Source organism: Micropterus salmoides, unplaced genomic scaffold, assembly GCF_014851395.1.
Source record: "Micropterus salmoides isolate LMB-PRFRI ecotype aquatic unplaced genomic scaffold, ASM1485139v1 Ms_hic_scaffold_10, whole genome shotgun sequence".
In the NCBI taxonomy this organism is placed as follows: Eukaryota; Metazoa; Chordata; class Actinopteri; order Centrarchiformes; family Centrarchidae; genus Micropterus; species Micropterus salmoides.
In genome coordinates, this window is record NW_024040041.1 from 35,478,363 (window position 1) to 35,504,870 (window position 26,508).

General features: G+C 40.0%; 2 protein-coding genes across 3 annotated transcripts in view; one reads left to right on the plus strand and one right to left on the minus strand.

Moving 5' to 3' along the window:
* Positions 1-20,951, minus strand: part of samd14 (sterile alpha motif domain containing 14) — a 31,331-nt gene extending 10,380 nt beyond the window's left edge. The window contains exons 1-5 of one of the 2 annotated variants that reach the window (XM_038710113.1): positions 20,122-20,951; positions 11,530-11,854; positions 5,217-5,266; positions 737-894; positions 93-209 (exon numbers count right to left, since the gene is read on the minus strand). In XM_038710113.1, the coding sequence (XP_038566041.1) occupies positions 93-209; positions 737-894; positions 5,217-5,253 (312 nt within the window). In that variant the 5' untranslated portion in view covers positions 5,254-5,266; positions 11,530-11,854; positions 20,122-20,951. Of the gene's footprint in view, positions 1-92; positions 210-736; positions 895-5,216; positions 8,883-11,529; positions 11,855-20,121 lie in introns of those variants that run through there. The other variant, XM_038710114.1, reaches the window with a different exon arrangement.
* On the plus strand, positions 44-22,173 carry LOC119896616 (SE-cephalotoxin-like). Its single transcript, XM_038710115.1, is given in 4 exon segments — positions 44-181; positions 749-919; positions 20,958-21,203; positions 21,206-22,173. Coding segments are annotated over 2 exon segments (1,068 nt in total). The 5' UTR covers positions 44-181; positions 749-919; positions 20,958-20,959; the 3' UTR covers positions 22,030-22,173.
* Positions 22,174-26,508: the final 4,335 nt, after the last annotated feature.

A 26,508-nucleotide genomic window follows, 5' to 3' on the forward strand; every position in this document is an offset into this window, starting at 1 on the left:
AAAAGGAAGAAGGACACAGGTTGTTTCTCTCTCTGTTTCTTCTGTTCACATTTACAACATTAGAACCTGTCCTGAGCTCTGATTTGTCTCACCAGTGATGTGTCGAAGGAGAAGGCGGGGCTTCGAGCAGACAGCAGTGAGTCAGGAGAGGGGGAGGAGCCTCGCATTGCCAGATGGAGAGGTGAGCGGGTGGAGTGTATCGGACTGTCCTGATAGCACACAGACACACACACACACACACACACACACACACACTAAAACGTCATCACAGTGATGTCATCAGACTACAGCTGTCCTCACAGTCTAATTAACCAACTAACCTGCTAATTAGCAAACGTTAGCCTTTAGCAGTGTGTGCAGCTCAGAGCTGCTAGCTCGGCCGTTCTGAGTGACTGAATGTTGTATTTTAATTTTAAAACACCATCTTTATTTTGGGTTGACGTTTCTGGAATCACTTTTAATGTTTATGTTTCCTTTGCTGTTTATTCTTCAGATTCATTGTTACTATGAATCAGACCGTGTCTTTGTGTGAAATGTTCTATACAAATAAAGTTATTGTTATAAGTCCTGTTACTATGTACAGCGAAGGAATTACTTCCTTCTTACTTTGAGTTACCACACATATGGTTCCATTTATTCCTTGATTGATTCATTTGTGAGTGTTATTTATTGACTTCTAATAACGTGGACTTAATGAAACTCAGACCTCTTTAATTAATAACATGTTTGCTGGTACCTTCCTCTCCAGGCTGTCGTCCCCCTCCGTGGAGCTCACGCTGTCCCGGTAACGTGACCTGGAGGGACGCTGCCTCCGAGCCTTGACGGACAGCTGGGCGCGGCCCTTCTGGATGCTGTTGTCCAGCAGCTCGGTCTCTGGGATCGCCTCGTTCAGGTCTGAAACACCAACACAGAGACACAGGTTAGTTAGTGCCCTGCAGACTCACAGGCGCCTGCTCACAGGTGAGGACACACACCAAGTTCATTCAGGTTGTTTCAACTGCAGAAGTAAAACCAAATCCTGGATTGATTCTGGATTCACGCGTGTGAGTTCAGATCTGTGCGGGTCAAACCAGCTCTGTCTGTAAAAATGACTGAATGAATCAAAGAACTCATGAATATTGTTCAGGAACAGCAGGTTATCTCATTTAGCAGCATGCAGCTTGATTTGTGATGTTTTCAACAACCTGAGCTCCTCTTCTTCCTCCCACTCGCTCCATCAGAGCTCCATCAAATATTCAACAGCTGACCAACACACACACACACACACACACACACACACACACACACACACACACACACACACACAACCATTAGGAGCCTACTGCAACTTGAACCTGAGTCTACCCTGAACCTTAAAACCAAGTCTCAGCAGTTGGCCAGTGCTCTTAGTCATGAAGACCAGCCAAAATGTCCTTACGGTGCAGTAATGTCCTCACGGCGCAGTAATGTCCTCACGGCGCAGTAATGGCCTCACAGCGCAGTAATGTCCTCACAGCGCAGTAATGTCCTCACAGTGCGATAATGTCCTCAGTATGAGGATGTTTTAAAAATGTATTGGTCCTCACAAAGATAAAGTTTCTTTATCTTGTAACTAAAGTTTATTCCATTAAAGGGGCTATAGTAGTTTTTCTACTGAAATGAATCCTTTTTTTATTGCCTGTGTGTGAAGGGGTTGTAATCTGACATTAAAATGATTATAATTTAGAATCATGGAGAAACCTCCGCTTTGTTTTAAGTCTAAAAACAGACCCAGAGTTGGCTTTCATCCTATTGGACAGGTACGCTAACATTACTACAAAGCATGTAAAATATATTTAGATTTTGTGCTTCAGTTGGCTCAAGTTAGATAGCGTTAGCTCGCTGGCTAACGCCGAGCAGTTGCTGTTGTTGTCCGTTAGATTTATATTATATATATATTTAAGTTATATCGTTTTCACATTACTTCACCAACTAATGCAACCCATATTACTTTCCTCTGTACCACTGTTATGTCAAAGTGTCAAAGCCTGCAAGAAATTATGTAATGGTAAAAAGCTAATGTGGAGCGATTTGTTTACTATCCCATAGTGATGCAGCCAGCTAAAGCTACAGTAGCTCGGACCAACAGCTGTTTGCTTCGTATTCCTATTCGTGTTCAATTTAGATTTAATGGCTTTTACCGATGCTCAGGTATACGGCTTCTCCATCTCTCAGTCCCTGTAACTAACATGACCCACATAATATACAACAAAGAGGAAGAGCCACCCACTGACACTACAGTAAATTTACTTACTGCAGTCTTATTATTATAAAGTGTGACACGATCTCCTTATAATATTCAGTCTAGCTCACTAACAGTTTTATTATCATCCAAAACATGTAGCTGTGCTGAAATTGCTGAGCCTCCGAAAGATACACAGATAGTAAAGATGGTTACTGAAAGCAGCAGGCGAGCTAACGATGTAGCACGTCGGCTAAATGCAGTGTAACTTTATCATGTAACGAGCGTGGATTAGTTCAACATCAAGCTGATAAAAATATTACTGTAACGTTGCAGTGGGAGTTTACCTGAGTTTCCAGTATGTTGTGTGAAGCTGGCTCCCTGCCTGTCTATAGCCGCTCTCACTTTGCCTTTTTTTGGGAGTACTGTGCCAATATGCCAGTGTCTCGCTGCGCTGAATGAAAGATACGGCGCTGGTGTCGATCTGTCTCTGAGATGGTAACGTTGAAGTAACAGAGCCTGAACATGTCTGGAGAAAAGCCACAGCCTGCATGCTGGTGTTCCTGCATTTATTGCAGGATTTCTGTATGAAAGCGGTCGTGTTTCAGATTCTGCTCGCTCATGAGTTCAAGCGAGCACGCATACGAGCACATGCCTGGTTGCAATCTTAAAACCGCACCGCTAGTGGCCGTTGGAAACTCCATAATGTCCCTTTAAAGGCACTGAACTTTACAGACTCTGTAGATTAAAAACTTTACTAATTTTATATAAAGTTAATGAAAACTCTTTACCTTAAAGAATCACACATTTGGAAATTTGAATGAAAGTGAATATTTAGTTTTTAGTTTGGACCAAGATTGTTTTTCATCTTTTAGTTTAATGTGTAGTTTTAATCAGGTACATTTTAATCAGTCTACAGCTAAATAATGAAACTGTTAATGGAGCGATCTTCAAGGTGATCTAAAAAAAAGTGCTGCATTACTGTTGCAGTAACTGAACATGCTGAGTTAGATAAAGAGCTCTGTGTGTTGTAGTGTGTAGATAACGTTCCTTTAGTTGAACATTACCTGTCACCGAAATACATGAAATTATTATTTAGTTTATGCAGAAACATGCAGAGGAGGCGAAGCACTGTTTCTGCACTGAGTTGTGTCTGCAGGTCTTTCCTTCAGGCTGCCCCTATAAGGTAGGGCCAGTGGCTGAGATTACAGGGCCCTCATGTGAGGAAAGACACTAGTTTGAATAGCCATGGATAAGTGAAGGGGCCCATAGAGAACACTTATTTTCAAGGTCAGGATTGTGTGCGACCCCCCTGGGTAGAGCCGCCTGTTGTAAATAAAGTCAGACCTTCTGCGGTCTCGCCTGTCTTTGATATTAAACTGATGTTATCAGCACACAGGAGCAGGATGTGGACAGTTTGTGCAGAACGTAAAGACTTCCTCTGGGCCTCCTCCCCCACAACAAGCCGACAGCAGGTTATTTCCCACGGGAGAGGCGGGGGATGGGAGGAAAGGAAGAAGAAGATGAGGAGGAGGAAAGAGGACATGAAGGTGTAATGGTGAAACGTTGGCGGCAGGTGACACAGAGGAGAGTAACCGAGAGGATGGGGAACAGAGAGAGATGAGAGAAGAGACATTAAATGAGTGATGGGAGAGGTGGGGGAGGACCCAGAGGAGAGAAGTAATCATATTAGAGGGGGAGGATGGAGAGACATTAGATGATATTAGAAACTAGAAGAAGAGAGGAAAGAGGTTTAAAGAGGCTGATGATCAGAGTCAGATATTTAGGTCTGAAATCTGAAACACTGTCTGCCATTTTATTTGAAATGTGAAGTCAACGGCATGCACGCTACTTCCTGCCGACATGAGGTGATGAAGGAGTGAAGGAGAGCAGCAGCACTTCAGACAGCAGTACACTGATAAACATGTTGTTTTGTTAGCTGTGTCCATCAGACGCCTCAGAAACAGACCTGGAACATCCGAGCCAATCAGAAAGAAACGAACAACAAACAAAAAGCAGAGGTCGTTTTAACTTCTTCATGCACTGCTGCATGATGAATCTTTCATTTTACATCATATTTATTTGTTAAACGTATATTTGGATCAACATTAGAAAGATGATGTTTGACTGAAATAGCATAAAACTGTATCATAATACTTTACAGTTACAGTTACGAAGTTACTGAGAACCATGGATGTTATAATATTTCATTTACATTAACAATGATAAAATATGTACTTTGAGGGCGTTTTGTAAGTTACTGCAGCTAAAACATTTTTTAATAGTAACGTAGTTTATATAGTGTCAGGATCTACAGCAACACATCTGATCTGTGAGCAGAGGAAGTATTCAGATCCTTTACTGCAACAAAAGTATGTAAGTATAATCATTAAAGTATTAAAGCAGTAAAAGTATGTGAGTATGATCAGGCCTTAAAGTATTTCAACAGTAGTCTGTTGTACTCTTACAGGTTCTTCCTCCTCCTCATTATTGCAAAGCAGGATGTTGCCACTGCAGTTGTTGAGCTGCAGCTCATTCTGAACTGTTTAGTTTCAGACTACAGCTGATAAATCTTGATTATTTTCTCCATTAATCGACTGATTGGTTTGTAAAGATTCTGCCGTCACAGTTATCCAGAGGCCAAAGGGACACCTTTAGAACCAACAGTCTAAAGCTCAACGTTACTAACAAACATTAGTTATTGCAGTGATTCAGAGGAAACATGAGAGGGTGAAACTTATTTTAGTTTCTGTCAAACTGCTGACTGATTAATCAGCTGGTCGATCAGCAGCAGTAGTAGAAACTGTAGGAGTTTCTAACCTAAACATCAAATTTAAGAAACTTTTCATGAGTTTTAATCTGTAAATTAATTAAAGCTGTCATAGAAATGGACTGCAGTAAAAAGTACAGTATTTCCCTCTGAGATGAGTACAAGTAGAAAGACTCAACTAAAGTACTTCAAATTCAAGTACAGTACTTGAGTAAATGTACTTTCTACTGTGTCTGTGAGACTCACCGAACACGTTGTCTGTGTCGTCCAGGCCGGCAGACATGGTTCAGCAGTTACTGCTCGGAGAGACGGACAGAAGACACAAAGAGACAAAACGTCACAGACGGAACAAATAACAATTCAACAACCTGTGGGGTTCCTCAGGGAAGTGTCCCGGGGCCTCATGTTCTCTCTGTTTAATCTTACGGGCTGTGTCCGAAATCACTTACTACTCACTTTATAGTGCTGTCCGAACATTTAGTTAGAATTATTATACCCTAAACAATCCACTCATAGTATCCCATAATGCATTTTGAAAAGGAGTGTACAACTGATGATCACTAACCAAGCCCTATATACCATCATGCATTGTGCTAATAGAAAAATAGTCCACAAACCAATTGTGCGACAGCAATAATGTAATGTCCGACAGTGTTTTCATTATGCCCGCGAGCTCACAGTGTAGTGCTTTATAGTTCAGCCTAGCTTAGCTTCCACTCGCAGGACCACTTCACCAAAAGAGAAAATAATCACCCTCCCAACAACCCAGCAGCATACTGATCTACAGAGAACGTTAAAGGACCATGAGGAAACCAGAGACAGCAGAGTCCTACCTGGAAGTATTGCCACTAAAGTAAAGTCCATTACTGATTGATAGACCAAACTGGACTAAGTGGTAGAAAAGGCTCAGTCCCATATACACCGTCCTGCTGCCCTGAAAACTCACTAGAGCAGCACATGTGGATTCATCCGCCGCTGAAAATAGTCCCCAACAGATGCTCTACAACCTCCTGTTTGTCTGATAGAAACTACACGAGCAGCTGTTTGAGGAAATTACTGAGCCTTTCAAACATGAAACTATATACTTGTCTCTTCTTCCTCCTCCTCCTCCCCTCTCCTGTGTGAAGTGGGTCAGCAGGATCAGCTGAGTCTTTGTCGTCTCCCTCCTGACTTCCTGCCTCTGGACTCCCTCTGTATTTATCCACCAGTCTGTGTTTTCTGCTGAATTCTTAATGAGGCTTTTCAGAGGTCAACTGCTCAGAGAGGCCGGGGGGAGGAGAGGGAGAGAGGGAGGGAGGAGCAGTGGGATTGTGAGAACCTGTAGCGTTATTGTACAAACGAGGACGACCGAGCCTCTTCACATCTTTTACTTACTTTCGCCCGATGGCAGTGATGGCTCTCAGTCACATGTTTAGTTGAGAGAGGAGAGGAGCTAGAAATGTAAAGTTTTCCTGAAGGCGTTGCAACAACAAAGTTTCCAAACTGTGAGGAGGTTCCGCCAACAACATTTCAACATATCACCATACACTGCAGGTTAACACGCAGCCTAAAGGTTATATTGTGTTTAATTAAACACGCTCTTTTCTGATAGAGAATTTCCTTTTATTGAATCTTATTAACCTCGACTAAAATCTTTACACATTTTAACTGTTTTAATTACTTCAGACCAGATAATGCTTCAATATAATGTTTGATTTCTATTTTGAAATGTTGTCTTTATGGTTTCTTTTTAGACCATTTGTCTTTCTGAATGTAATATTTTCTATATAAGATAAAGAAGTTCAAAATATAAACCTAGACTGTTACAATCAATATCAATCTTATCATAAAAGAATATAATGTCTCATAAATGAATAGCTGAAAACGTCTTAGAGAAAAATTTTAAATTTGGTACATAAACACTGATAAATGGATTCAGTTTCGTTAGTGTAAAACACTTTTCCTCAACATCAGTCCTGAATCTTCGACCAGAGGACACTCTAGGGTCTAGTTTTGGAAAGGCTGCCTAAGAATATTATTATATATTATAATATTATTATTAACTTTTCTTCAGGATCACAGTAATCCAGTGAGCGTTGTCTGTACATCCATGCTAACTGCTAACAGGAGCTGTTAACAGCTAATTCAGCTACTTTAATGGGGCCAGTGACAAAATCCTTTTTCATGTTGCACTATGAATATTCCCTCAGTTTTGTCTGAGGGTGAGCCCCCTGATCTGAACAGTTCATACACTTTTCCTGTAGAAAGACCACGTCTGCCAAACATCTTTATCATTTTCACACAACAATTGTGGACAGAAAGATGATATAGGCAAATAAAGGAATGGCATACAGCTGATAGAAAGGTAGAGCGAGGCAGACAGAGAACAGGAGAGAGAGAGTGAAGTGGGCAGGTAGCCCAACAGAAAGGCCATCTGCTGCCTCACCCTGCAGCCACTGTGAGCAGTAACCAGATGGACACTGTGGACGTCCTGTACTGACCAAAGAGAAGCTGAACTACAGAAAAGGTAGCAAGAGATAATAACAAAATAAAATCTTCAAGACAAGGAAAAATGAACATTCATCCCTTAAATTAAGACCCAGTTAGTTTGTCTGCACAAGTACTGCTGAAGGGTCCATGAGCAAGGACTGAATCTGTGTCTTTTCATATTTAGTTGTCTTTTAATGCCATATCCTGTTTCTTTACGTTGAGTTATGTCTTTTAGTTTTGTGTATTTATTTTCATTTTTATTTTATAAATTTATTTGACACAGACAGTGCATAACTACAGAGACATGCCACTTAAAGAATCCTCAATACAATCCTATGGGGAAGGCCTGTAACACCAAGATGGCGGTTGTTTGCACATTTCCCGCCCCTCCTGCTAGAAAGTCCGCTTCTAACAGCCGAGCTGGGAAACATATAAAGCCGAGTTGCAGGACTTTGATAATAACAATAAGGTTTATGAAAATATGCTAGGGTTAGCCAGAAAGGCTAACTTTCATCTGTTGTATCCGGGTGGGCAACAGTTGAAGGCGCAGACATTTAAAATACATTTAACAATAAAATCTGTAGGAGTCTGCACTACATAGAAACAAGAGAGACACAAAGACACAACCATACCATGACAACGATCAGCAGTTAGCATGACAAACCAGTGTTAGGCCTGGTGAAGTGTGGTGTGACGATACTCTTACAGTTAATAATGACAACAAACACAGACACAGTTCAGTGCTCACACTTTGATTTCTAGTAAACCTTAATGTTGTGGAGAAGGAGTTGGTTTCTTACGTCTGTTGCTCCAAACCTGGGAGGCTCCGACAGAAAAGGCCAGAACTGCATCTTCTCCTCTAGCTGTTGTTCTCATAGTTCAGATAGTTTTTAATGTTATGTAGGTACGGAGTGGTGGAATGGCTGTATAACTGTCTAATGCATTTAACCATGTTTGCTGGGTAGTGTTCTTTTACTAAATATTTCAATGATGGAATCCTTTTGGCTTCTTGTGTAGGGTTTTAATTATTTCTTAGTACAGAGATTCTTGTTATTTCGACTTGTCCCCAGCTTGTCGTCTCATGTCTTTTCATGTCTTTTCTTATCTTGTGTCATGTATTTTCATGTGTCTTTTATCTCTTTTCATATATTTTATCTCATGCCATGTCTTTTCGTGTCTCTTTTATCAAGTGTCATATCTTTTCATGTCTCTTTCATCTTTTGTCATATCTTTTATCGAGTGTCATATCTTTTCACGTCTCTTTTATCTTGTATCATGCCTTTCATGTCTCTTTCATCTTTTGTCATATCTTTTCATGTCTCTTTTGTCTTGTGTCGTAACGTTTTATGTGTCTTTTGTCTTGTGCCATGCCTTTCATTTCTCTTTTGTCTTTTTTCATATCTTTTATCGAGTGTCATATCTTTTCACATCTCTTTTATCTTGTATCATGCCTTTCATGTCTCTTTTATCTTTTGTCATATCTTTTCTTGTCTCTTTTATCTTTTGTCATATCTTTTCATGTCTCTTTTATCGAGTGTCATATCTTTTTATGTGTCTTTTGTCTTGTGCCATGCCTTTCATTTCTCTTTTGTCTTTTTTCATATCTTTTATCGAGTGTCATATCTTTTCACATCTCTTTTATCTTGTATCATGCCTTTCATGTCTCTTTTATCTTTTGTCATATCTTTTCTTGTCTCTTTTATCGAGTGTCATATCTTTTCTTGTCTCTTTTATCGAGTGTCATATCTTTTGATGTCTCTTTTCTCAAGTGTCATATCTTTTTATGTCTCTTTTCTCAAGTGTCATATCTTTTATCGAGTGTCAAATCTTTTCACGTCTCTTTTATCTTGTGTCATATCTTTTCACGTCTCTTTTATCTTGTATCATGCCTTTCATGTCTCTTTTATCTTTTGTCATATCTTTTCTTGTCTCTTTTATCGAGTGTCATATCTTTTGATGTCTCTTTTGTCTTGTGTCGTAACTTTTTATGTGTCTTTTCTCTTGTGCCATGCCTTTCATGTCTCTTTTGTCTTTTGTCATATCTTTTATCGAGTGTCAAATCTTTTCACGTCTGTTTTATCTTGTGTCATATCTTTTCACATCTCTTTTATCTTGTATCATGCCTTTCATGTCTCTTTTGTCTTTTGTCATATCTTTTCTTGTCTCTTTTATAGTGTCATATCTTTTGATGTCTCTTTTGTCTTGTGTCGTAACTTTTTATGTGTCTTTTCTCTTGTGCCATGCCTTTCATGTCTCTTTTGTCTTTTGTCATATCTTTTATCGAGTGTCAAATCTTTTCACGTCTGTTTTATCTTGTGTCATATCTTTTCACATCTCTTTTATCTTGTATCATGCCTTTCATGTCTCTTTTGTCTTTTGTCATATCTTTTATCGAGTGTCAAATCTTTTCACGTCTGTTTTATCTTGTGTCATATCTTTTCACATCTCTTTTATCTTGTATCATGCCTTTCATGTCTCTTTTATCTTTTGTCATATCTTTTCTTGTCTCTTTTATTGAGTGTCATATCTTTTTTATGTCTCTTTTGTCTTTTGTCATATCTTTTATCGAGTGTCAAATCTTTTCACGTCTCTTTTATCTTGTGTCATATCTTTTCACATCTCTTTTATCTTGTATCATGCCTTTCATGTCTCTTTCATCTTTTGTCATATCTTTTCATGTCTCTTTTATCTTGTGTCATATCTTTTCATGTTTCTTTTATCTTGTGTCATATCTTTTCATTTCTTTTTATCTCATGTTATGACTTTTCATATCTTTTTCAACTTTTGTTATATATTTTCTTGTCTCTTTTATCGAGTTTCATATATTTTTATGTCTCTTTTATCAAGTGTCATATCTTTTCATATTTCTTTTATCTTGTGTCATATCTTTTCATTTCTTTTTATCTCATGTCATATCTTTTTCATCTTTTGTCATATCTTTTCATGTCTCTTTTATCTCCTGCCATGCCTTTGATTTCTCTTTTGTCTAGTGTCATGCCTTTTCTTTTCACTTATCTTTAATGTCATGTCATGTCTTTTTGTGTGTATATTTGTGTTGTGTCTTTCATGTTGTCTTATCTTTTAATGTCCTGTCAGATGGTTTTAATATTGGGTCATGTCCTTGCATGTCGTGTTGTGTTCTGTCATTTAATGTATTTTCTATTTTGTGTCATGTCTTTTTAATGTTGTCTTATTTTCTCACGTCATGTCGTGTCTTGTCTTTTCAGAGCGTGTCATTCCTTTTTATTTCTTTTTATCTCCTGTCTTTTTTGGGTCATGTCATGTCATTTCTTGTCATGTCATGTTTTGTTTTATTGTATCTTCTCATGTCAAGTCTTGTCTCGTTGAGTGTCATAATTTTTTGTGGTCTTTTTATTTGTCCTAAATTCTATCTTTTAGTGTTGTGTAATTTCTTTTGGTGTCATTTTTGTGCCATGCCTTGTGTTGTTTTGTGTTTCATCATGTCTGGTCGTGTCATTGCATGCTATTTCATTCCATGTCAATCTAACGTCACGTCTTGTCATTTTGTGGATTTCATATCTTGTTGTGTCATGTTGTGTGTTCCACTGCAGGTGATGTCTTTTCACTCCACGTCATGTTGTTTCATGTTGCGTTGCGTTGTGTTTGTGATTGTGTGGCATCTTGCTCTGAAATACACTCACTGCTGCACTGAAGAAAATTCTCAGCTTCAAAATGAGGAGACATTTAGTGAACATCAGATTGATCTGTTAGCTGCTCCTCAGACTGGGTGGAGATGGCTACACACACACACACACACACTAACACAGATCTAATGAGACCAACACATTGACAACAAAGCACACAGCTCATTCTCTGGAGACTGAGGCTGAAGAGGAAAATGCACCGTCAGACTGAGAGAGCAAGAGAGGGGAGGAGGATGTTTGACAGAAGAAAATACATGAAAAGATGGTGGATGAAAAAGTGATGATAAAGATGTACATTCAGAGAAGAGAGAGAGGAAAATCGTAGTGGGAGACATTGATGACAAACAGCCAGAGAGAGAGAGGGAGATGAGGGAAATATCTAGCAGGTAAATAAAACCAAAACACCAACAGACAGATAGACTCACCTTTCTCTCTCTCCCTCTCTGACGGTTGTCATGGCACGTCACCCTCTATCTCTATCTCTCTGCCTCTCTGCCTCTCTGCCTCCACCAACAGCCAGTTAGTGAGGACCGCAACTCCCAGGGTTCCACAGGGCTTCGCTGCAGGCTAGGCGACAGTCAGGGTTGCTGCTGGAGGATTATGGACACGGTAGTTTACTCTCAGGCTCGTCTCTCGGCTGGCTGGATGCTGGCGGCTGGAGGCAGAGCAAACAAATGCTGGCTCACTGCTACTCAGCAGAATACTGCAGCCTCCATCTGAAACAGCAGCACCAAGGACAGCTGAGACAGACTGAGGGAGGGGGAGGAGAGAGGAAGGAGGAGGAGGAGAGAGGAGGAGGAGGGATAATGGAAGAGGAAGGGACGGCAGTGAATCAGTGGGGAGGAGGGGAAGAGAGGGTTGGATAAAAGGGAGAGAGCAAGGGAAATAAAAAGCAGAAGACAGGCAACAACAGTAAAATTACATGATATAAAAATGTCAAAATGTCAAAATTTAAAATGATGAGATATTTATTGATGAAGGCAATATTTTAATGAATAAAACAGAATACAAATACCAAGGATGTCTACAAAATAGAAGTAGAAATACTGTAAACAAGAAAACAAGCAAATTAATCAATTAAAAATGCTAACTTTTTTGTAAATAGAAAGAGAAGACGAGACATGAGGGGTAGTGGAGTTAAACAATTATACATATTGTTAATTAATCAATCAATCAACAAAATTTATTTCAGTCCTCACACATAATTTTCCATAACAAAAAAAGAAAAACAATGAAAATAAAAATATATAAATGCATAACAACCGAAAAAGGTGTAGACTGCTTATTATGCCTACCCTTTTTACATAATTATCTAATGAGCGTCACTTTTCTCTCTGGATTTAATCTATTCAAAATAAACATACAGTTAATCAATATTGTGAAATAAATAATCAAAAATCTATTAAGAACAGATCATTTAAAAAGGTTGAAAATATTCAAATCATTATCAGCTGCCTTGGTGGTTCGGGTGCTGTTCCTGACGCTGATCCACCTTCCTCCCGGCCTGACACATGGTGCCCAGGGAACCGACACCGGGCACCTGGCGTCGGTGAAGAAACTTCGACCTGACTGTCGACGTGGTGTGAATACGGCTAATCTGCGCACACTGCAGCGGGCCTCAAAACCAGATAGTTTGGATTTAACACTTCGTATGGCCCTGATTAATTTCAGATCACTGGCCAACAAAACGTTTGTGCTGAATGATTTTTTTACATCCCATAAACTGGACTTTATGCTGCTGACCGAGACTTGGCTTCATGTTGGTGTGTCTGCTTCCTTTTCTGAGCTTCTCCCTCCAAATTGTACATTTTTTAGCTCTCCTCGGACCACTGGCAAAGGTGGAGGACTTGCCACTGTGTTTAAATCCACCTTCCAGTGTCGGCTGTCTGCATCTGCCACATATTCTAGCTTTGGGCTGCAGCTATTTGAATTAAACGCCTCTTCTCCGACGCTGTGTGCAGTTGTGTATTGTCCACCGAAATTCAACAAAGATTTTGTGCAAGAGTTTGCTGATTTTATAGCAGGTGTCAGGTTAAACTACGACCATTTTATAATTTGTGGTGACTTTAATTTACATGTATGCTGTGAAAGCAAACCTATGATTAAAGACTTCTTAAATCTTCTTAATACTTTTAATCTCACTCAGTCGGTGTCTGGCCCAACACATGAAAAGGGACACACATTAGACCTTGTGCTGTCTCATGGCTTGTGTGTTCATGTAAATGAAGTCTTTAACGTATGTATTTCGGATCAATTCCCTGTCTTATTTACGATTACAGTCCCGTGTCCTTTGGTGAAATCTCCTTTTGCACGCTGCCGTCGTGTAATTAACATTCAAACCCCGGCACAGTTCTCTGCTGCTTTCAAAGACTCTAAGGCTCTATAACTTGGATGGAGGTGATGCTACTGGTGCTGATGAACTTATTAATCTTTGTAATTCAACCTGCACAAGCATCTTGGACTCTGTAGCTCCTTTGAGGATGAAACCCACTAAAGCGCTTTCAGAGCCCTGGTTAAATGACACCACCCGAGCGATCAGACGATGTCGGCAAGCTGAGAGAAGGTGGAAGAAAGATAGACTCAGAGTGTCATATGAAATCCTACAGCAATATCTATCTGACTATCAGAGAGCTGTAAAATCTGCAAAATCTGATTTTATTTCTAAGCTGGTTGCCAACAACTGTCACAGGCCACAGGTTCTTTTTAACATGTTTAACACCATTACAAATCCCCGAAGCTCTGCTCCTATTACACCTACATGGACCTCTGTGACTCTTTCCTAAAATTCTTTGTTAAGAAGATTTTTGGTCTTCGATCTTCTGTAACCACATCCTGTGACCATGATCCCTCTGCTCCTCCTATGCGCCTTGCGGTCCTGGATCAGTTTGAGCCCGTATCAATCTCCTCCCTATCTGAGGTGGTCCATTATCTGCGGCCCACAAATTGTTCCTCAGACAGCATTCCCTCTCGTTTGATTAGAGAAGTCTTTGATACCGTTGGACCATGTATTTTGTCATTGATAAATACCTGTCTTGTCTCTGGTTATGTTCCGTCCCTGCTATAAAAGGAAAATCTCGACCCCTCTGTTCTCTCTAACTTCAGGCCCATCTTTAAACTGCCTTTGTTATCTAAAGTCCTGGAGAAAGTAGTTTTTACCCAGCTGCAAACATTTTTAATTAATAATAATGTTAATGAAAAACTTCAAACCCTGTCACAGCACTGAAACGGCACTTTCACGTTGATTTTAACTGTTGACTCAGGAATCTCTGCCGTCCTAGTGCTCTTAGACCTCACTGCTGCATTTGACACTGTTGACCACTCAATCCTCTTGTCACTGTTGGAAAATTGTGTGGGAATCAAAGGTACTGCACTTAGGTGGTTTCAATCCTATCTAACCGATAGGAGCTTCTCTGTCCACCTCTGTGATTATTCCTCTGAGACAGACCCATTTACCTGTGGTGTCCCTCAAGGTTCTATCTTAGGCCCCATCTTATTTTCTTTGTATATGCTGCCCCGCGCCTCCATCTTTGAGAGGTTTGAGGTCTCTTTCCACTGTTTTGCAGACGATATTCAAATTTATTTGCCACATCACACCTGTGTTGCGCTCCCTCCACAGGATTGATTTTAAAATCTTACTTTTAACTTTTAAATGCCTTAATGGATTGGCTCCAATGAATTGGCTTCTTCATGTTCATACTCCAGCTAGAGTGCTGAGATCCGTCAATCTCCTCCTCCTGGATGGACCCAGAAGTAGACTTAAAACTAGAGGCGATGGAGCCTTTAGTGTAGCTGCCCCTGTGGAACAACCTGCCAGTCCATATCAGAACCGCCCCAACTCTTGAACCTTTTAAATCATTGTTAAAAACACATCTCTTTTCTTTGGCATTTCCTTCGAGTTAAGTCTGTTATTATGTGTTTTTAATATTACTATATATCGTATACTGTATATTATAAAGTTTTATTGCTGTACTTTTACTGTGTGAGTAGTGTCTTGTGGTTGTATTTAACCTGTGAAGCACCTTGGTCAACCTTGGTTGTTTTAAGTGTGCTATATAAATAAAATTGATATTGATATTGATATTGATATCAGTTTATCAATACCAGCCTCAATGATGTCATCAATAATGTCTTGGCACTGTTATTGCCACTGGTAGTCAAATGATTAGTTTTTAGAGCCAGGGGGTTTAATTAGCACTGAGCCTCACTAACAGGCTGTCACAGTACCTGAAAGCCTTCATATTAGACAACGCCCGCCCTATGAAAGCTCTGTAGCCAATAAAAACTGACACATGACGGTTTCACTGCTAGCAACTTGAAATGTCTCAAGTCATGAGGTTCACCTTTTTCCTCTGGTTTCTAAGTGGTGAATATAAAACATGTGGAATTAATTTCCTTTATGCCGGGTTCACAGTCATAGCTACGTTTTCTCTACCCTCACATCCAAGACTTGGAAAATCCAAAGGAACTTTTTAAAGATTGCCTGTTAAACCATCATTTTCTTGATGCAAATATAAACAAATATGAGTGATGCCACACATCCTCAAGATCCTGGTCGTCCATGGTGTCCATGACGGAGACGATCTAGTGGATGTGTCAATCCTCCTTCAACGCAAGGCGATGTTGCCAGGATGCCGCAGTGCTGTTAAAGCTTGCACGCTGCTTATCGGACTGATATATGCCCTCAACTTTACATACCCCCCAAACACTGTGCTACAACTTTAAGGTGTTGCAGAAACTTTTCGTAGAAGTGGATGGGATTAAGCTGTCCCCAAAAGTAAGATTTAAATGCTATTGTCGTAGCAGTGACGGTACATCTCAACTCCCTTCTTCATCTTGCAAATGATTGTATCAACTTGAAACACTGTCACCTGCATTGTCCACTGTCAACACACAGACTTGCAGAATCCATCTTCAGCTTTGACTCTGAAAGACTGTTAAATGTGGTCAGATGGGACCAGGACTTGTTGACTGTATATATATATCTATATATCTTTGTCAGATGGGTAATTGCAGTGGATAAACCTGTTTTAATGCATTACGGTTTTAACGGCACAGAGAGTGCAGAAGTCCATAATACTGGTTTAACTTTTGGTTTTATTTATTGGGTTTGTAGGTTATTTTTAAAGCACTATGTCAAATCTAGGTTGGATGCAGTGGAATTGTCTTTAAGGGCAAGGTAATCCTGACAAACAAATCTTTGCATTAATTACTGACAAAGAACATTGGAGGTGGGTGGAGTGGTACTGATAGGGATTTGACCAAGCAGTTGAATTGGTTGTCAATGTTAAGGCTCTGTCAGTTTTAAACTTCACCTTCTATGATACTTTCTGAGGTCAAAGAAACACTTTGGGAATATAGTAACTATGATTGTATAATTTCAGTGAGACTTGCAGTTAATTATTTTGATAATTTCATGTTGGTGAATGGTGACTGGATTGTTTTACAGAACTTTAATGAGCATTCAGTCATACTTATGCTTTTCAATACAGCATATTTATACATATTTTCCATTACTCAGCTCAACATACATATACTTGCGGGATATATATAGGTGGGCCGAGACGTCATCAGGTTTTTCTGTGTCAAACCATATTTGGAAGTTCAACCTCCTAAAAGGAAGGCCATTTATGACCATTAAATCCAAAATGCACGACTTCCTTTTCTTTTAGGGCAGAGATTTCCAAAGTGAGCTGCCTCTAGGGGGTGCGCAACAGGAAAAATGGTGGGGTAATAGTGTAATAACTACAACAATTTTTAAAATAATTAATAAAAAGAGAGGGGGGAGTTTTGAAATGTTTTTTTTTTTGTCATGAAAATGACAAGCATTTTCCCTCTCAAGTCGGTTACAAACTGCAGTCAGGTCGAGACCCCGATGAGGACGACGAGCATGCAGATGAGCTTCCCTGAGACGGTTCCTGACAGTTTGTGCAGAAATTCTTTGGTTATGCAAACCGATTGTTGCAGCAGCTGTCCGGGTGGCTGGTCCTGGGCTGGTGTGGTTACACATGGTCTGCGGTTGTGAGGCCGGTTGGATGTACTGACAAATTCTCTGAAACGCCTTTGGAGACGGCTTATAATAGAGAAATGAACATTCAATTCACAGGCAACAGCTCTGGTGGACATTCCTGCAGTCAGCATGCCATCTGCACGCTCCATCAATACTTGTGACATCTGTGGCATCGTGCTGTGTGATGGAACTACACATTTTGATGTGGCCTTTTATTGTGGCCAGCCCAAGACACACCTGTGCAATCCCCATGCTGTCTGATCAACATCTTGATATGCCACACCTGTGAGGTGGATGGATTATCTTGGCAAAGGAGAAGTGCTCACTAACACAGATTCTGACAGATTCATGAACAATATTTGAGAGAAACAGGCCTTTTGTGCACATAGAGAAAGTCTTAGAGCTTTGAGTTCAGCTCATGATGAATGGGGGCAAAAACAAAAGGGTTGCCTTTATAATATTATTCAGTGTATATAAGCAAACTTAGAGAGAAGGGGGTTTGGGGGTGAATCCACCAGGTCAAGATGTAGAAGGGGGTGCGCTGCCTAAAATGTTTTAGAGCATCGCTCCAAGAACCTTTTTTTACGTCTGGAAATGATGTATGTGCCACAGGAACTTCATACATTGCAGCAAAACGTGCAGTGGGAGCTGCTCTTTAGGGGGCGCTAGCATTCCATTTTGCCACACGCAAGTGCAAGACCCACCTCTGACCTGACATTTCAGTTTGGAGAGTTTTCAAGCACCTTTAGGCCAAAGAAAAAGACAGACACGTTTTGTGGTCCGGCCCTAATAATTATACATTTAGATTTAAATTAAAATAAAGAATATATGTGGAAAAAAGGAAGGCTGGATGTGCAGAAGATCTACATTTTAATACCACTGGATCAGAGGGTTACTATAAATAGAGATTGTGGGAGTAGTTCTGGTCAGCTGGAATCACGTTAAAACAACTAACTGGCGAAACACTGATTTTCGACACCACACCACATTGAACACAAACTCAAAGTTAGCACAATTTTTCATGATCAATGCCTTTAGATTGCACTGCAAAAATTTGAAGAAGATCCAATTAATTCTTTAGGAGTTTGTTAAAGTACAAAGTGCGTAAATCGCCAAAAATAACTATTAAATCCAAAATGGCTGCCTGTTGGGTTTAGGAAATTGGCTCAGAGAAACACTTTTGTACTTCTGAACATGATACATGTGCCACAGAAATATTGTACATTTCAGTGAAATGTGCCGCTCTTTTGGGGGCTCTAGTGAGCAATTTTGCCATGCCCAAGCGCAAGACACGTATGACACGTTGATTTTTGCTGTGCAGAGACCATGTTCCGAGCTGCGAGCGCAAGACTCTGGCAAGATGAGAGGAGGTGGAGTCTGTTTCCCAAATGTCAGACTGTTTATTGTGAAGATGAAACTTTCATATTATCATCTGGTTGCTGCTGTTTACATTCACCCCAGCAAATTCAAAAATGCACAAAATGAATTTTTTACTTACAAATTTAATGTCGTTATGCAGCCATGTGCCGTATAATTACTAATAAACAACCTTGTACCTTGTACATTTATATGTGGTAAAAAGGGAACAGTTGCATATGGTGTCTGTATGTACATGTATGTTACTTTATATGTTAATGTCTAAATATCTATTGTCTAAATGTTGGAACCTGTATCAAAAAGCTGTACTGGAAACAAATTCCACCAGCCTGGTTGTGTGGTCATTAAATAAATCATATGCACAGGATCTACATTTTAAAGCCACACCACTGGATCAGAGTAAATAGAGGTTGTGAAAGTGCTGTCCAGGTGGAACACCGAGGGGACATTGGCTTTTTCACCAGACCAAAGTAACAAATGAAATGTCTGAATAAATAAACACTGCTCACAGAGTTTGTTTCAGTAAAACAGCTTTTGGTTCCTGCAGCAGCTGCTGAGCACAGGTACTTCTTCTTCTACATAATCAAAGTAATAATACATCTACTTAAGTTTTTTAATTGTATAAATGTTACTCATAGCCATTTTCGTACAAATTGTCAAATTTCATACAGAAGCGTCCAAATAACAAAAAGACAGATGCAAGATGTTTGATTCAACTTCAGTATTATATATTTTTTTTATACCATAGAACTACACAACCACTACTCTATCCTACTTTACAATAATGTGCTGAATGAGCTTTATTTTATAATATTTATTTATATTATCTTACATTATATAGATATCAAATTTATTCATTCAAAACAAACAGTACATTCCAAATATTGTGTATTGCATGTACATTACTGTGTCACTGAGACAACAGTTTTCCTTTTAGCTAGATGGAACCACAAACTTTGTTTTAGTAATGTCCTCACTAAGAAAAAATAAATGGATAAAGTCTTTTGTTGTCTTTTTTTTAAACTAATATTTTTAGTCTACCAGTTTTTTAAATACTGTACTTTATAGTGCTTTACCAAACGGCTGAGAAGCTGCTTCATGGTAAAAGTATATTTTAAAGCAAAATATAATTAAAAAAATACAAAATCTTTACAGAAATAAATTAAAAACCATGTGCTGTTATAATGTTAGTAATATAGTAATAATGTCTTAGTATACCAACATATTTCTATTTAGTCTCCATATTTAATGGTGAAATACTGTATATACTGATTTTTATGTTTTATTTAATGTAATACTATACTATACTATATGACATTAACAACAGTGAATGAAGTTTTTTATTTATTAAAAAAATTACATTTATTATCTTAGCATCACTACTTTTACCAGAAAAGGGCAACTTAACTATTTTGGTCGAGCAGGTTTTTGTGTTAAATTATTTCAGCATATATCATTAAATGTATGATGGTCACAACAATGAATGGTCAGAAGTAAATAGTCTATTTTTATTCCATTAAGCGTTTGGTAGAGTGTTTTTAGAAAATGATTTAACCATTATTAGACAAATGTTTGTTGTATTAAGTTACATTCTGTAAAGTAAGAACTACAATATGTTGAAAATTATGCTTACGTTTCAAAATTCCACCAGAGTCCTCGTGTCTGAAGTGACATTGTTGTTTCTAACTACCTGTAGAGAGGCGAACTGAAAGGGCGTGCTACTTAAAGACACAGCGATATCTAGTGGACTTTTTTTAAGGGTTAACCCTTTGATATATGTATCATCGCTCTATTCATAAAGTATTATAAATGATATTGAAATTACAATAAACATTTTTAAACTTTTAGCTCAGTTTAAGCAGTTCCATTCAGGATCCCACATTGTATGATTCCATACATTTTCTTTTAGACTGCACTGAATTTGCAGGAACCATATTTTATTATATATATTTCATTATTGTTGATCAAACACTGTGACAGCGGTTTCGGTCCAGGTGGAACCATCAAGGGGACATGGATTTTCCAAATCAAACAAGTTCTGAAAACTGAAAATTGGGATTAAATCATCATGATGCAGAAATGGATGCATTTTTACACAGATCTGATTTAATTTGTCCAGGGATGGAGGAAATACTCAAATGAACAAAATAACTTTAACTAGCATGTTTTTTTGCTCCCAGCTTCACGTGGACTAAAATATATCTAAACAAGGTATTCAGGTAGTTCATTTATCATTATACTACACAAGGTTATATTAAGAAAAGGTTTGTAGTCACAGAACTTTCTCTCTCATAAATGAGACCATTGTAAGTCTATGGGCCGTGCTAACTTTGCTTTCTCTGTGACCTGCAGCTTTCCAAATTAACCAGATTTTACATGATTCATCATTTCAGACGCTTTGAGTCTCTCTGGCTCTGCAACATTTAGAAGGTTATTTCATGCCTTAAATTTCTGTTGCGTGTTTTGCAGTCATGGCGTTCCCTCGGCTGCCTGCCCCGATGCTGTTGGTTTCATTCATCCTTCTTCTCTACTGGACGACCTCCTCAGCAGGGTCACATGACCCCACCTCAGCTGATCTGTCTCCGCCCTACAGGGTGAAGAGAGACCTGAAAGACCCGCTCACGGTAGTCAAAGAAGTTATTGGAAAGATTGACTCCAGTAGGTTGTCATCTATGATGAAGTCCCTCGCCAACTTTGCCAGCCTGGCGCCCGGCATCAGAGCTCTGGTGTTCTCAACAGAGCCTTAACCTTCACCCCTCAGGAAGACGCTCAGAAGGAGCTGTTTGCTGAGGTCAACAGGAAGCTGGACTCTCTCTCCATCCAGATCTCCAACCTGGCAACAGACGTGGAGTGGTTCAACTACGCCAGCGTCTACTCTCAAGACGAGGTCCGCATCCTCACTGCCTGGAACAAGTTCAATGAGTTTCGTAAGAACAGCGCGTTGGTAGATAATGAGGAGGCCAAAGTCCGGCTGGCAAAAGTTTTCACCAGCTACTATGAGAACACAGCCACTGAGGCCAGTGTGGCCAACCTCTACCTTTACCTGACGGTCAGCAGCACGTCTCTCAGCGGAAACCTCAACGAGCTGCTGAAGAAGAAGTTTAAATGCGGCATTCCTGAGATCGGCAAATATAACCTCTATTTCAGCAGCTTGCTGTGGAAGGGGATGGTCCTCAACCAGGTCTACTGGAACCTGATCGGCTTAAATCCATCAGGCAAAGAAGAAGAGCACACCCAGATGTTCAAGAACGTGTACAGAGCTCAGATATCAGCTGTGTGGTTCTGCCTGGACAACTATAAGCAGTACATGATAAAGGATGTGGAGGAGATCAGCAAAGCAAACAGTCCTGACAACAAACAAAACATCGCTGTTCAGGTGAAGAATAAACTGGATCAGAAGTACAACTGGTACAAATGGGTGGTGCTGGTTTACAACTCATCCCATCTCCACAGGCAACGTCACTTTTGCTGTGGGCTACACTCTGAAAGGAGACAAGACACAGAGCGTAAATTTGAAGCGTATTGTCTACCTATGCTTTGAAGATATACAATGTGAGGGAGGTCCACTGAAATTACCAGAATGTTATTCAACATTTTTATTTCCGTATCTCACAGACAAAGTGACTCGTGCCACCAATGGGCAAGACGTTGCTGAGACCCGACCACCTGCTAAATGTAATTGGTTTTACAGTAACAGTGCGATTGTCAAGTATCTCTCCAAAGTATTGTTTGTCTGCAATTATGACCCATGTGAGAACGGTGGAACGTGCAGGAGGCTGCTGGACTCCAACGAACGGCTGTGCGAGTGCCAAGATGGTTACTATGGAGACACATGTGAGGCCAGAATCAACGGACAATAGCAAGACCCCAAGATCAATATCCTTCCATCAGTTGGGTTCACAGAAAGCTCGGACTCATTTGAAAATAAATAAGTAAATAAGTAAATAAACACTTCGATAAATTAGATATTTATAATCAATTTCAAATCCAGGAACAAGACATAAGGTTTTGACTTACAAAATCAACTTGAGCTTCATTCTGAGAGTTCTGCTGTTTTTATTGTTTCTGTTTGACTCTGAAGATAAAAGTTTCAGCAGGTCAGCAGGAGAAATACTCACATGTGGATCAGTGTTGTGAACGGCCTCAAGCAAACCCAGCGGTGTGGGATCAGAAAGTGTCTGTGAAGTTGCACAACATGTTAGATTAGATTCAACTTTATTGTCACTGGTTACAAAGCAACGACAGGCAGATAGCATCCAACCTGAAGTGCTAAGCAGGAATTAAATAATAAATGCCACATTATTATACAAAGTGAAGGTGAATGAATGTCCCGTAGGAACATTTAAATGTGTAACGTCATTCAAAGACAACAGCACCATGACATCAGCAGCATTTCTGTGTTCACTTGAGGAAGGTTACAGCCTCCTCATCGCTCCACACAGCTGCAGCTTTCAGCTCTTTCAGGCTCTGCTTCATGTGCGTTTATTCACCAAGGCTGATTCTGGTTTCACTCCTCACAACTCCCAGCAACAACTCCCAGCAACAACTCCCAGCGTCAACTCCCAGCGTCAACTCCCAGCAACAACTCCCAGCAACAACTCCCAGCAACAACTCCCAGCAACAACTCCCAGCAACAACTCCCAGCGTCAACTCCCAGCAACAACTCCCAGCAACAACTCCCAGCAACAACTCCCAGCAACAACTCCCAGCAATAACTCCCAGCGTCAACTCCCAGCAACAACTCCCAGCAACAACTCCCAGCAACAACTCCCAGCAACAACTCCCAGCAACAACTCCCAGCGTCATCTCCCAGCAACTACATGAACCTAAACACCTTTTTATATAGCTACAGTCACAAAACAAAGCACAGCGTACAAGACATCAGGCTTACTTCTTCCAAGTAACTGTTGTAATGTAAATATGTCCTTTAGTGAGTCTTCTGAAATAAAGATTCCAATCCAGACGTCTTTTAAGGGTTTTATGCTTTACGCAGCTATCCAGGAGAGGAAGGGAGTCGGGACCAGCTGTCCTGAGATGAAGGCCTATCAAGGACAGTCTGATAAGAAAACTCTCTAACGAGCATCTTTCCCATGGAAAACTTCACCCAGCTGTAACATAATAAAATAATCAAACACCACACAGTGAAACACTCCTGCTGCTGCAACAGTGGCGTATGATCATTTGAGAATGTACACATGTATCTATAGCTCCTACAGTCAGACCTCTGACACATCCACAGAGAGCTACAGCAATCATTAGACCTGCTAGTATGGGCATCACTAAGGCCTTTTATTTAGCAAACACAGAATCTGACCAGTCGAACATGTTAGTGTCCACTTCAGAGTTCTCTGCAAGTTCTTCTCGTAGGGAACGCAGTCCTTCCAGCACTCAGTTCACCGAACCATCTGGAGCTGTACTGTTGGGCACAAACATACAACAGGAGTTATTAAACATTAGCCAAGCAGCCCAGCCTCTTTGGGTGCTTCTCTTGCCTCTGACACTGACACTTTTTTAGAGATTGAGATTTGTGTGTAGTTCACTGTGGTGTTTTTGTGGTGGCTTTTGTGCATCATGCTTGTGATCTAAGAACCCCAACAGAGACACTGTTAATGCTACTGAAATGGCAGCAAACATCTGTGTTGTTCCTCGTAGGCTCACACATGCCTGGATGTCTCCTTCCAGAGACAAACATGCTGCTCACTCTTAAGTTCTGAAGGTGTCACTTAAATCAGCTGTGGTGTTGCGCCTTCCTGCAGTGGCTGGCGTGTATCCACGTAGCTCTTTCAGCATCCACAACCACCACAGAACCCCCTGGCTGCAGACTGTGCAGCGGTTGTGTTGCTGGAGAGGGTAGGGCAGGGGCGATTTTAAGCGTTTTGTCCTCTAACGTTAGATTTTGGAGAAGTAAGAGAAAGGACAACCACTTAACGTACAGTTTCATATGGCTTTTCTTACATTAAATGGGTTGAATGTCCCTAAACACTGGCATTTTTCAGTTTCTAATGTTTAATGATCTGCAACCTGTCAGCTGCAGCGGAACGCTGTTTGTGTGTCCGTCAGTCTGGACCAAACTAAAACATTTAATACTTTCGGCACAAGAGGCAGCTGAATGCGCCAAATTAACCAACTGCTTCCTTGGTGAAAAAGTTCCTGTGGCAGGCGCAGATGAGGCAGCTGCAGAAGAAATAGGTGCACAATTAGTAATGCATTTATTATTTACTGAAACTATTTATATGTATATTTAGGCATAAATATTATAAACAACAATGTTATCACTCAAAGACAACATCTTCCTATAAGCGAGACGTTTGTGTGTATATTAGCTGTCAGGTCAGTGGAGGTGATGCAGAGGGACAGGGTGAGGATGACCCCAGTCATGCTGATGAGGAGGGAGAGGAGGAGGAGCTGCAGGAGCTGCAGGAGGAGAAGGACAATAGAACCAGACCAAACAGTGACAGGTACAGGGCAGTGTGCAGGGCTGAGTAGGCCGTCATATGTACAGATAAGAATGAGAAAATATATCCTTGTTAGTCACATTTATTACTGATGTTCTTCTCATGAGTCCAGCAGAGGGGAAGCTGAGCCAGAGAGAGGCCTGCTCAGAGCTGAAGATGACAAACACACACACTGCTCTATTTTATAGAACTGTGTTGTAGTTTTTGATTGTATTGAACTATTTTAGCACTCTGGCTGCACACATGACACATGCTGGTAGCAGTATACTGTGACTTGAGTGTTCCAGCTCAGGCTTGCCTGACCTGGTCTTGTTCAGTGCTGTGGTGCCTTCCTTATACAAACTGAAGAGGCAGGTGGCTTCCTAAAGTTTCTTGAAGGTCTTCGGCATAATCTGATTCATTTTATACAGTAAAACACTGTTAGTATTAAAATAACTACAAACTCTCATAAAACTCCATCTCAAAGTCCCGGGCTGAATTTCAATATCAGTACATCCCTGGTAGCGGCATGAACACACCTGTCAACCCTCCCGGTTTGCCCGGGATTCTGCTGTATTTTTAACCTTTCTATTAAAGAAAATATTTTTAAAAACGCTTGCATATTTGAAATGTTTGCTGCGTTCCCCTCTAGTAAACCCATTTTCAGTATGTAACGTTAGAACATTAGCTGTAACAGCAGCAGCAACCAATAAAACAAGCAGAACAGCAGCGCGAGGGGACAAGTTGCCAGGATGGATGATGCAGGGCTCTACAGAGTATACAAGCACAGTGTGCGAGGAAAGACTACAATCTACTGTAACTGTTCAGAATGAATGGTTCTGATTATTGACAAGTATTTACTCAGCATTAATAAATTAGAGGCCAATGTCGACTGTTTTTCTTGCACATGGATTTTATAAATGGAAACATTCCACAAAAATGTAACTACTATAACAGTGGGCAGTGTTGGGATGGTCACTTTGGAAATGTAAGGTTAACGATTACAAGTTACCCTATTTATAATTTTATAGTAGCCTAGTTTGACTATTAATCAAAGTAATTTAACTTATCACATTTCAATACTTTTCTAAATTTCTAATGAATGTTTTTCCAGCTTGAGAGGCAGTTTAACTGGCAGATGGTGCTGCTGCAAATTCAGACATGAGAACCAATTAGAAGCATCAGAACATCAAACTTCACTAAACAGCTGTGGTTGGATCTGGCTTCACTTTCACTTTTAGAAAGCATTTGTTAAAAACTAGCTTGCACCAAATGTTAACTAAAAAATGAAAATGCTTTGAGAAAAGGTTGATTTGCACAATAAGAATTGATGTAATGCAATATAGTTTTCCAATAAAAAAAATAAATTTCCACCATAAATTGGTAAACCCCCACACACATAGATATCTGCATCACATATTTCATCTTAATAGTTTCATCTAAAAACATCTTGTCTTGTTGTCATGCAACATCACGTCTCATGACCCAAATGTCCCATCATTTCCCTAAATCTAAGCCCTTTCTTTCCCACCACTTTAGATCACAAAGTGACGCCCTTGACTCATAATCTGTTCCTTCCTCTTACC